The sequence below is a fragment of the Monodelphis domestica genome, chromosome 4, assembly GCF_027887165.1.
Source record: "Monodelphis domestica isolate mMonDom1 chromosome 4, mMonDom1.pri, whole genome shotgun sequence".
NCBI classification, from domain to species: domain Eukaryota; kingdom Metazoa; phylum Chordata; class Mammalia; order Didelphimorphia; family Didelphidae; genus Monodelphis; species Monodelphis domestica.
The window spans coordinates 119,007,285-119,020,088 of NC_077230.1; the positions used below are offsets into that span (position 1 = coordinate 119,007,285).

Below are 12,804 nucleotides of genomic sequence, written 5' to 3' on the forward strand. Positions count from 1 at the left end.
ATCAAGGAGAAAAAAACACTACCTACTAGCAGAGGACAAACGATGGGAGTAAAAACACTGAGGAAAGGCTTGACTACAGGGTGGAGGGGATATGATTGAGAAAAGACTCTAAATGAATACCCTAATACAAAAACCAATAACATGGAAATGAGTTCGGATCGAGGACACATGTGATACCCAGCAGAATCAGGCATAGCCAATGGGAGGGGGGAGGATAAGAAAATGATCTTAGTTTCTAATGAATAATGTTTGAAAATGACCAAATAAAATAATGTTTAAAAAGAAAGAAAAAAAAAGCTGAGTAGAAGGGGCAAAGCCTAGGTGGTAGAGAAGGGATAGGAACCCCTGGATCTCTTACAAATTACTCTTCAAACAACTTTGATATAATGCCTCAAAAATGAATTCTGGAGTAGCGGAACCCACAAAAGGACAAGGTGAAATAATTTTTCTACCCAAGACAAATTAGAGGTGCAGCAAGAAAGGCCTGTTGCACTAGCATAGGACTGAAGCACAAAACTGGCATGCCAGGGCAGGCCTCACCTCAGGAAGCCCAGAAGGTCATCTCAATCAGTGAAAATGGGCTTCCCAAACTTTTAGCCTATGATTGACAAGAGGGTTGGACAGCTGGTCAGAAGGAAATTACATGTTCCTTTGCTGGCTCTGGGTGCAAAATTAAGTTACATCATCCATACTCAGATCCAAGACACAGTACCAGGTCTTGGTCCCAAACAAGGAGAACTACTGCACCAGCACTTAAAACTGTAGTGGACCTTGGTCCCAGTTTCAGCACAGAAAAGAGTGCCTACAGTCATTCTCAGACCAGAGCACAGGCCCGGATTTGTATTAAGCACACCTCTGTGTAGATCATAACACATTGCAAGAACTGAAAACTTATGAATCCCTAGAACTTGTTCTGATAGCAGTGGCACAGAGAACCTGATACTTTGACACAGAAATAGAACCAGCTTTAACAGTTGGGTTTTTTAAATGTTTAAAAGTCAAAAAACGCCTGGGAGAATACAAAGTAAATGAAGAAAACAAAAAAACTCAACAAAGAAAGATAGTTTGGTGACAGGTAAAACAAACAAACAAAAAATTCTGAAGAACAAAGTCAATATTGCTTACTCCAAAGCCTCAAAGGAAAATATGAATTGGTCTTAAGCCCAAAAAGAATTCCTGGAGAGCCTGAAAAGGGGACTTTATAAATCAGATAAGAGAAGTAGAAAAATTGGGGAAAGAAATGAGTGTTGCAGGAAAATCATGAGAAAAAGAGTTGACAGCTTGGTAAAGGAGACAAAAAATATTGAAGAAAATTAATACCTTAAAAAAAAAAAACTAGTTCCTAAAGAGGCTCAAAACTCCACCAAAGTAAAGAACTCATTAAAAAGCAGAATTGGCCAAATGGAGAATATACAAAAATTCACTGAAGAAAATCATTTCTTAAAAATTAGAATTGAAGAGATAGAAACTCATGACTCATGACACATCAAGAAATAATAAAGCATAGTCAAAATAATGAAGAAATAGAAGAAAATGCAAAATATGCCATTAGAAAAGCAATTGACCTGGAAATTAAATAGATACAGGAAAATCAATACAGCAGAAACTAGGTATAGACCAGAATCTCACATCCTATATACCAAGATATGGTCAAAATTGGTATATGATTTAGATGTAAAGGGTGATACCATAAGTAAATTAGGGGAACATAGAATAATTTACCTGTCAAATCTATGGAGAAGGAAAGAATTTGTGACCAAATGAGAATAGAGAGCATTATGAGATGTAAAATGAACCATTTTGACTATATTAAATTTAAAGGTTTTTATACAAATAAAACCAATGTAACAAGATTAGAAGGGAAACAACAAACTAGGGGAAATGTTTACAATAAATTTCTCTGATAAAGGTCTCATTTCTCAAATATAGAGAACTAAGTCAAACTTATAAGACTAGAAGTCATTCACCAATTGATTAATGGAGGATATGAATAAGCAGTTTTCAGATTAAATTAAAGCTATGGATAATCTTATGAAAAATGTTCTAAATCCTTCCTGATTAGAGAAATGCAAATTAAAACAACTCCTTTCAGATTGATCAGTAGGACAATAAAAGAAAGTAATAAATTTTGGAGAGGATGTAGCAAAATTAAAACATTAATGCATTGACGGTGGAATCCAATCATTCTGGAGGTCAATTTGGAACAATGCCTAAAGGGTTATAAAACAATGCATATATTTTAATCCAGTAATACCACTATTAAGTCTGTATCCCAAAGAGATTTAAAAAGGGGGGGGGACTATATGTGTACAAAAATATTTATAGCAGCCCTTTCAATGGAGGCAAAGACTTGGAAATTGAAAGACTATCCATCAATTGGAGAATGGATGACAAAATTATCTGAAATCTATGTAGAGACTGAGTTAAAAAAAAAAAAAACCCTGTTCAAAAATTGTGGTATATGATGGTGATAAAATACTAGTGTGCTATAAGGAATTAGGAACTGGATGATTTCAGAAAAAAAAAGCTGGAAAGACCTACTTGAACTAATGTGGAATGAAATGAGTAGAACCAAGAGAATATTGTAAATAGTAACAGCAATGTTGTGATAGACTTAGCTATCCACCTCTAGAGAAAGAAATATTGGAGTTGGCATGTAGAACAAAGCATATGATTTTTCACTTTAGTTTATTTGGTTTTTTATTTTGAGATTTTGGTTTTATATGAATATTCTTTTACAACAATGACCAATATGGGAGCATGTTTTTCATGGTAATGCATTTATAGCCCAGATCAAATTTCTTGTCAGCTCTCAAGGGGGAGGGAAGGGAAGAAGGGAGGAAATTTGGATCATATAACTTGAGAAAGCTTAGGTAGAAATTTGTTATTACACAAAAATTAAAATAAAAAGAAAGGAAGAAAATAGATACAGGATAGATAATTGAAGAATTTTTGAACTACCTGAAAGCCATGATCAAAAAAATGACCCTGGGACAGAAATGCAGAAGAAAGACATGTGATTTCTCACTTGTTTATATGGGTATGTGATTTGGTGTTTTGGTTTTAAAAGATTATTATAAAAATGAATAATATGAAAATAGGTTTTGAGTGATAATGCATGTAAAAACCATTGGAATTGCTTGTCAGCTGTGAGAGGGAGGAGGGAATGGGGTGGGACATGAATCATGTAACCGTGGAAAAATATTTTTTAAATAAAATTATATTTAAAAATAAAATGTTAGAGAGAACTTTGCTGAATTAAAAAAGAAATTATGAAGGCAAACTGCTCTGATGATCTAGATCCAGAGGGTAAAAAAGAAATAGGAAGAATCCATTGATCACCTGAAGGAGATCTTAAAATAAAAACTCCCAGGAATATTTTAGTCAAATTCTAGAACTCCCAGATAAAAGAGAAAATACTGCAAGCAATCAAAAAGTGACAATTCCAATACCATAGAGTCACAGCCAGGATCATTCAAGATTTATTTAGCCATTTCTACCTTAAAAATTTGAAAACCTAGGATATGATACTCTTTAGGGGAGAGGAGCTAGGGTTACAACCAAGAATCATTTTTCTGCAAAACGGAGTATGGGGGGTAGGGGACATCCAATGAAATTCAAAACTTTTAAGGATTCCTCATGAAAAGACCAGAGCTGAATAGAAAGTTTGACTCTCAAATATAAGACTCTGTGAATTTTAAAACTATTCCACTCTAATCAGACCATTCTTTAGAAGATATGATTTAGCTATTTCCTGATCAATAACAACGGAGATACTTGGAATAACAGAATCAGGTCTTGGAAACTCTACATTCTCCACCCTACTCAGTTTAACAAGATTTTGAAGGTCTGCATCAAACTCAAGATTTAATTATCTGAGGAGATGGCCTTCAACAGACATGTACAAAAAAAGGACAGCCCAGAATTCAAGCTAAATCCTCATTAGTACAGATGAGACGCAGAAAAGTGATGTAAAAATGGCCATATAAAGCATGGCACTTCCTGTCCCTTCCTCTTTCCCTGGAGAGGTGACTCTGGCTGGCAGCATGCTAGGCATTCCGACATCTTGGGAGTGGTGGCAGTTATTGTCTGGGTTATGGTGATGAGTTTTGTCCTTGACCTGATTCAGGTTCAGGCATTTCAGCTAAGCCCCTTTTTGGAGTTCAGGTTGATTCCTTCCTCCTTCACACTCCAAACTCTTACTTTCTAGATCTTCTAATCTTCTTGGCCCGTACCAGCCAGGCTAGGGGAGAATCCTTCACCTTTTCCTTCTCCCATCTTTTTAATCTTCTCTACTATATCAATTAAATCACCATAAAATTTGGCAGCTGACTTGGGTATTTTATTATTTGGTTTTTTATTAGGATTTTTTATAAATAAAATTCTTGGCAACCTAAATTAATTATACATTCAGTCTCTGCCATAATTTCATCCTTTACAACTCAAAAGAAACATAAAAACATAAATAGGAATGAACAACATAAGAGATTCAATGAAGTTTTTTGCCTCCCTACACAGGAAGGGACAATTAGGAGTATCATAGATATATAGAGCAAGGGAATGAGTTGAATATGATGGGATATCATTCCATCCCATCCTAAAACAATTAAAGGGTGAAAAAGAGGAGTACATTGGGGAAAGGGGGAAGGGAGAAGTAGAAGGAGCTAAATTATTTTCCATAAAAGGTGCAAAACTCCTTTTAGTGTGGAGAGTGAACGATACAAGTTCAGGTGTGGGGGTAAGTATTTGAACTTATAATATGGAACAATGGAATTAACTCAGGCATAGAAATCTATCTTCCTGACAAGAAAGTAGGCAGGGAGTTAGCAAAGGGAAGCGGGGAGATAGAATGGATAAATAGGAAAAATAAAATGGAAGGTAAAACACAGTAATCATAATGGTGAAAAATATTTATGATAAATTTCTCTCCCAAAAGCTTTATTTCTCAGATAGAAAAAGAAATTAGTCAAATGTACAATAACATTAATATTCTCCAACTGATAAATTTGAAGAGAATATAAACAGGCAGTTTTCAGATGAAGAAATCAAAGCTATCTGTAATCCTTGGAAGAAATGTGGGAAAATAACAGCTCTTTATATGTTGGCAAGGAATTAGAAAGAGATGGAATGCCCTTTAATTGGGGAATGGCTTAGTAAGTCATGATACATGATTATAATGAAATAGTATTTTGTAAAAAATTGCCCATCAGGATGATTTCAGAAAAACTTGTAGAGATACACTAATTAATGAAAAGTGAAGTTTGTAGAACCAGAACATTGTACACAGTAAAAGTAATGTACAATGAACAACTCATGGTGACATCTGCCTCCATAGAAGGAACTGATAGAGTGTGAATCCAGGCCAAAGTCGACTATATTTCACTTTATTTCCTCATTTTTTTTGTTCATTTTCTTTCACAAAAAAAAAAAACTAATATGGAAAAATGTTTAATGTGATTGTACATGCAAAATCTATATCAGATTGCTTACCATTTTAGTGAGGAGAGAGCAAAGGAAGAGAATATGGGACTCAAAATTTTCTTTAAAAAAACTTCTTTTATAGGTAATGGGAAAATTTAAAAAAAATTTTAACTAAAACAAACCTGAATGTAGGTAGGAAACTGGATGGCACAGTTGGAATTAAGGAATATTACAACAAGATAAAATAATGAGCTAGATCTGGTAAAATCTAGTGTAATTATTGCAAAGTCCTAGTGTTAACAAAATCATTTCTATGAGTACAAAATTGAAGACGTATTCTTAGGCAATAGGTTATCTTTTTAATTTTTTTCTTTAAGCCTTTACCTTCTTCTTAGAATAAAGCTAAGCAAAAGGGGCTAAGTGACTTCTTCAGGGTCACACTGCTAGAAAGAGTCTGAGGCCAAATTTGAAGCTGGAATCTCCTGTTTCTAGTCCTGGCTCTCTCCTGAGCTACCCAGCTGCCCTAACAATATATCTTTTTTAAAAATCATTTAGTGATCCCCAGATTTTAAATGAAATGGCAATATTATATGACAGTATGTATGTGTGTGCGCACACACACACACATCATGTATTTTAGATTATATTTTGATTAATTATGCCACATATTGAGTGTGATGGCTCATTTTACGCTGCCTTGACCAGACCATTTCTAGATCATTGTGTTCTGATCTGGAAATAATATTTTAGGAAAGATGTTGACAAACTGGAGCACAGGGTGAGAAGAGGACAAGCTGTCATGCCATATAAAAATTAGTTAGAGAAACTGGAAATATTTAAATTAGGAAAGGGAAGTAGTAGTTTTTCCTCACAAGAGGTTTTCAAGGATTAAACTTAACATGGCTTTTTAGGGATGTCTCTAGAGCAGGAGCTTTTAAACTTTTTGGTATTATGTATTCCTGTTTTGAAATGCTTTTTTAAAAACCCATAAGAAAAAATGTGTACATTGAATTAGTTATCAAAATGTTAAACAATTAAGAACTGTGGTGGTTATAGAGGAAATTTTTATCCAAATCTGAATTAAATGGTTTCTAGTTACTTCGACCCCTGAGAGTCTTTGAGATCTCAAAAATAGTTAATTGCCCAATGACTGACAGAAATGAGTGCTGTCAGAATTTAGAAGAGAGAGAAACCATGTTAGATTGTTGTGTTGGCTCAATTGTGTCTTCATGACCCCATTTGACATTTTATTGGCAAATATATTGAAGTAGTTTGCCGTTTCCTTCTCCAGTTCACTTTACACTTTATAGGAAGCTGAGACCAAAAAGGTCAAATTACTTGTCCTGAGTCACACAACTAGTAAGTACTTGAGACCCGATTTGAGCCCCAGTCTTCCTGATTATAGGCCAGGCATTTTATCCACTGGTCACCTACCTGCCTCTTCAGACTATTGAAATAGGCTAGCCATGAAGTGGTAAGAACTTAAGTTAGTGTGATTACATCAGGAATGGAAAGGAAGGGATATTTAATAGGAGAAATTTTGAAGAGCATTAAAAGGGCTTAAAAATCTGTAATATAACTGAAACTTTATGACTAGGCAAATGGCAGTATCATTAAGAGAAATAGGAAAAAAATAGAAAGAAAAGGAGAACTCAGAAGAATGAGCCTATTAAAAAAAATTTTTTTAATAACCCATACTTCTGCCTTGGAACCAATGTGGTTCCAAGGTAGAAGAGCAGTAAGGGTTAGGCAACAGGGGCCAAATGACTTGCCCAGGATCACACAGCTAGGATGTATCTGAGGCCACATTTGAACCCAGGACCTCCCATCTCTAGGGCTAGCTATACGTCCACTGAGCTACCCAGCTGCCCTCAGAATGAGCCTATTTTAAAAGGAAAGTGATGAGTCGAAAACTTAAGTTGGAAATATCAAGGAGGCAATTAAATATATTTCTTTGAAAAAGGGAGCAATATCAGCATAAGTTCCTATTTCCCATATCTTCCTTTTTTTCTGTTTTTATTATTAGAGCAGATTTTTTTCCTTAGCTACATTTAGGACAAAGAGGAGCCATGTTAAATACTGATGTGTAATTTTACAGTACACTGAGATCTTTAATATGTTTAATTCAGACATTTCTCTTAATGAATGCTGCTGTGATCTTAAATGTTAACTTGATTCTCTAACATTTATCCTTAATAGTCAGCAAGTATCTCTAAACTGAAAATAGTAAGACCATTTGTTGCAGGAAAATTTGTATAAATTATATGCATTATTAAATTATCCCGAGTCTTCCACAGAGATTGAACCCCTTAAATCAGTATTACTCATGGTTTTGAATGTGGCCAGAAAAACTTAAGCTAATATTGTTTGTAATGTGGTGCTCATGATCATTGTCTGATCTTGCTTTTTCTTTTCACTTCAGGGCTCTCCAAGCAATACCATTGGTCGAACTCCTTCAAGACACACCAGTAGCAGGACTAGCCCCTTGACTTCACCTACCAACTGTTCCCATGGTGGTCTGTCACCAAGGTAACAATAAGATTTTTAACTAAAATGGTCTAATACCTCTCAGCTTGCTACTCAATATTGGAGTATGTTAGAATAGAAAGAAAACTAAACTAGGAATTGGACGTCTTGAGTTCTTGATCTAGTAACCACCTCTCACTGTGTAAAGTTGAGCAGATCACTTCTCTGGTTTCAGTTTTGTTTATCTGTAAAATTAAGGGGATCGCACTCTTAAGCATTAAGATCTCTTCCAGTTTGAAACTTCCAGGGAAATATTTAAATGAAGCTAAGAACCTTGGACTTGTTCCACTTCAATTTTATGCATGGATTTAGTCATACTCCTATATATGCTATGTGCTCTTTAAAGTCAGCTTTTCCCAAAATATTTAGGCCAAGCACAAGTCATTTATTTTCTGATCATATTGCTAATTGAAATGTATAAGGGAAATGGGAATTCAAGCCTGCTATTGAAGCAAGATCCTACTTTGAAACCTGAGATAATTGAAACTTTTTGTTTTCTCTGCATTTTATAAGAAATTTCATTCTTTTTACTATTTATCAGTGATCTTTTAGAGTCTTAAAATCCCATACTTGCTTTAAGTAATACGTTAACTTTGTGAACTCAGAATCCTTGGATAATAACAACATGGTATGTTCATATTTTGAAAAGTATTGTTTTCATCAAGAAAAGAAGAAAGGTATCCTAGTGTAGCAAATGAGCCTTAAACTGAGAGACAGGAACTTAGGGCTTATATGCTGCTGTAGATACTTCATGAGCAGGATGACCTTGGCACAGCATTTCATCTCTCTAGGTTTCTGTTTCCTCCGCTACAAAACAAGGGGATTGGACTTGATTACCTCCAAAGTCCCTTACAACTTTAAATTTATTATCCTATAAACCAGACTCTATAGGTCCTATATATGTCTGTTCTAGGTTCCCTTCTTTAAAAAAAAACAAAAAAAAAAAAACCCTTATCTTCCGTCTTAGAGTCAATACTGTGTATTGGCTCCAAGGCAAAAGAGGGGTAAGGGCTAGGCGATGGGGGTCAAGTGACTTGCCCAGGGTCACACAGCTGGGAAGTGTCTGAGACCAGCTAGGTTCCCTTCTAAAATAAATTTGAGAAGCAAAATTGGAGAAAGGATTTTGTATGGAAGAGCTTATAGAAGACCAAAAAAAAAAGAAAATCAGCCTAGAAACAAATTATGACTTATTCTCATATACTGATTGTTGTGCCAATAAAATCTTTTATGAAGCATCTAAAATAGAAATTTGGTAGAACCACCTAGGTTTGTAGGATTTGGGATCTCCAGAAGAAAAAGTCAAGAATGTTCTATTTTGAGAGGAGAGAGGAGGGCTTATTGTTAGTTTTGACTTAAAAAAAAATAAGATACCAGTTTTTCATTCCACTTTAATACATTGTTCAAAAGTGATGACCTAAATTGTAATTTCTAAAAAGAATCTTGAAACAGTTATTTTCTTGTGAATCTGTTTCTGTCACTCAGGTCTGTTTGGATCACTAGACTCTACTATTAACAAAACCAGAAATGTATTTTATTCTCTCAGAAATTCAAGTGGTTTTAAAAATGGTAGATATAGATTTTCTTACTGTGTTCCTTTTAACCAAAATATATCCCTTTATTAGATTTAATAAAGTTAGAAGTTATTTCCCCAAAACTCATTCTGCCCTTCAGATACTTAACAACTTAAAAAAAATGGGTGTCAGAATTGCCATAAGTATGGCCCAGATTCAACCAACACTTTTTATATGCTAGCATCCCTAATTAAGATTTAACTCTTCATCTTTCACAACAAAAATAGAATTGTTACTCACTGTTCTTCTTAGATGGTTATGAATACTTCTATCTGCAAGTGCCTCCTAGAACATTATATCTACAACTTGTCTCCTCCATAATCCAGTTTATGGGTATTATCTTGACCTTTGTTAATTAACTCTGATTCTTCCCCTGACTACCCACTTTTTTAATTCCTTTTCTTTATCAAGTGGTACTTTCTTCAGATGTTTAACAAATGAAATTAAAATGCCAAAAATCAAACCAGATATAAGTTGTAATAGGACTTGTCAACCTTGAACTTATTATTAAAGAAAGTTGGAAATTGTAGACTTTTTTTTACTATTAGCTTAATCTTGTTTGTTCCAAAATAATGTTGCTTCAATTCATTTTTTTCAAATTTGGGCAAAAGCCCAAGAAAGAGAATCTTATAAGAGATTATTATAAGCAAATACTACCAAGTACAAATCTTCCTTGTGAATTTTCTCACAAAGAAATTCCACTGACAACATCCAGTTTCTAGTCAGATAGTGATAGATTAGAACAAGAGTCCCCAAACTACAGCCTGCAGGCCACATGTAGCCCCTGAGGCCATGTATCCGGCCCTCACCGCACTCTGAAAGGGGCACTTCTTTCATTGGTGATCAGTGAGAGGAGCTCCTGGAGTGCTGTATGTGGCGGCACTGCAAAGTGCAGCACTACTTCCGGTGACATAATCCTTTGTGTGGCGCCTTGTTCTGAGAGTAACTGAACGAGAACGAGAATGAGGCACCGTGCAAAGGTTTATGTGGCTGCACAGTGGAAGACGTCGGCATGGTGAGCGACGATCTGGGGGAGGGGATTCCGCACTGTGTATACTGCTGCCCGGTATAGTGGTATCAGTGATGGGCCTGTGCAAGGTGTGACAAGCCCATCCCAGCCAGTGCTGCAGCCTCCACTATCCCAGACAGTGGTATGTAAATTTGTTTTTTTAATAGCCTGGCCCTCCAACAGTCTGAGGGACAGTGAACTGGCCCCCTGTGTAAAAAGTTGGGGGACCTCTGAATTAGAAGAACCTTTTTGCAACATCCATTGGTATCGTTAAAGGTATTTAGACAGAGTCTGGGCAACTATCAGATAGGTCATAAAAAGGCTCTTTCTCCTGTGGGTGAAAGATTGTAGCATCAAAGTACTAAGACTCCTTTCCCACACCAAAGATTCTGTGATTCCTTAAAAAATGAGATATGAGATATAAAACTTGTAACTTGGATTGCTTTATCTCCCATGAATTTCATGATGCCAGCATAATGAAGATCTTTATATGTCATCTTTTGTAAATTTTTAGCTTTTATTCTAATGGGAAATAATTATTACATGTTATTTGTTTAATTGTTCTTTTAGAGTTAACGTTAAACCTACTACATTGGCCTAAATTTTCTAATAGTTGAGAAATACTACTGTCTTTTCAGAAAAGGAGAGTTCTGAAATCATAATGTCTCACTTGGTGGGATTTTGGAAGTACCACTATTTGGACAGTTAGTTCATTTCACCAAGAATTTTCTGATTCATATTTTACTCTATTTGATATGACTTTATGATCCTCTGGCCTATAGGTTTTTAAGAGATTTAAAAAGCCACCCAAAGAGAATCCATTCCCCTCTCACTAAACTATCTGGAAACATGAAAGAATGTGCCTGCAAGCAGTGTCAACTTTTCACTCTAACCTTTTTCTGAAAATCTTATTGGATGAACCTAAGATATAGAGAGCTGGAGCATTTCCTCCTGTTTATTATATAGCCTGCAGTTATTTCTTTGCCACTAGATGGGGCTCCTGCATTGTAAGAGAAATTACTGTCTTAAGTATATAGAAAATATTGCCAGAAGCAAAATGAGCAAGATACCCATGATGCTTTGTGAATTCTAGGTGGTGAAAGGTAGAATTTGCCAATGAATTGAGCCCCCATGTGAACATTTGAGGCCTGTGGTCCCTTAGAAATTATTCTAAATTTTTCAATGTTGGAACAAATTCCAGGATAGTGAATTAAGTTTTTAGCAAATTTTCTTGCCTGAGTAAGAATATCCTGCTCTGAAACTTGGAGAAAGAAGCACTTTTTTTTATGGAACAGCATAAAAACAAAGAATATCTTCAAATGTTTTCTTTCTAAATGATAGGTTTTTTTTAGGGATCATTCTTAGGAGAAAAGAGTAATATAAGTAAACTTAGTCCTTTAGTTCACCAAAGTTATTGCCCAGAACTCAAGTGGCTAAAGCATATAATCAATTGCACTGCTTTTTCTAAAGGAGACTATCCCTGGATAGTTGAAATAAGACAAGTACTTCTATAATATCTATAAATGGAAATGGGAGGTAGTAAATAACCTTCTTCGCATCTTTAACTTTGGGGGAATAGGAAGCTGGAAGCTTTGCTGTTCTATAGACTTATCCATTGTACCTATCATTTTTTTTAAGTTACTTAATTTCCTCCAGGCTTTACCTTCCATTCACAACCTCCCCATTCTAAACAACAAGAGATTCTAGCCTTAAAATAAGTGAAATAAAGCTGAAGTAGAAATTAGATGGGTATCCTAGATCCAGTAGGGACTATTGATAGATGAGATTCTCATTTAGTTGTCCAAAAACCCAGACTGAGAAATTACCCAATAATACATTGGAGTTTTTCTATAGATTGAGCCAATACTACACAGATTTTGATATAAGATAATGTTGGATTCTATATAAAGAGAGTTAAATTATTCAAAATACTAAAAGAAACTCCTCATAGGGGTGTGTGTGAGTGTGTGTGTGTGTGTGTGTGTGTGTGTGTGTGTGTGTGTGTGTGGTGTCTTCCTCATAGTTTCATGATCTGAAACAGATGCCTGTTTACTTATCAACATATCCAAGTGTAATATAAAAAATATTTAATGCATGTATCTTTTCCCCAATCGAACTTTTAATTTTAGAATATTTAGAATAAAGCTTCTTTTATTATTGTTTGTCAAGTGTTCTGCTTCTGATAAAAATGAACTGAGAACTTGTTTTACTTTTATAATTATATTAATTTAGTCCTTTTGAAAAAGTTGACATTGTTCCATATAATTTTGGTGGCAC

At 35.1% G+C, this 12,804-nt stretch overlaps 1 protein-coding gene across 14 annotated transcripts in view; it reads left to right on the top strand.

The window, feature by feature from the left end:
* CLASP1 (cytoplasmic linker associated protein 1) overlaps nt 1–12,804 on the top strand; it is a 355,336-nt gene that overhangs the window by 309,965 nt on the left and 32,567 nt on the right. For all 14 annotated transcript variants that reach the window (XM_056793731.1, XM_056793732.1, XM_056793738.1 and 11 more), the window contains one exon: nt 7,844–7,950. In XM_056793731.1, coding sequence (XP_056649709.1) covers nt 7,844–7,950 — 107 coding nt within the window. The remainder of the gene's footprint in view (nt 1–7,843; nt 7,951–12,804) is intronic.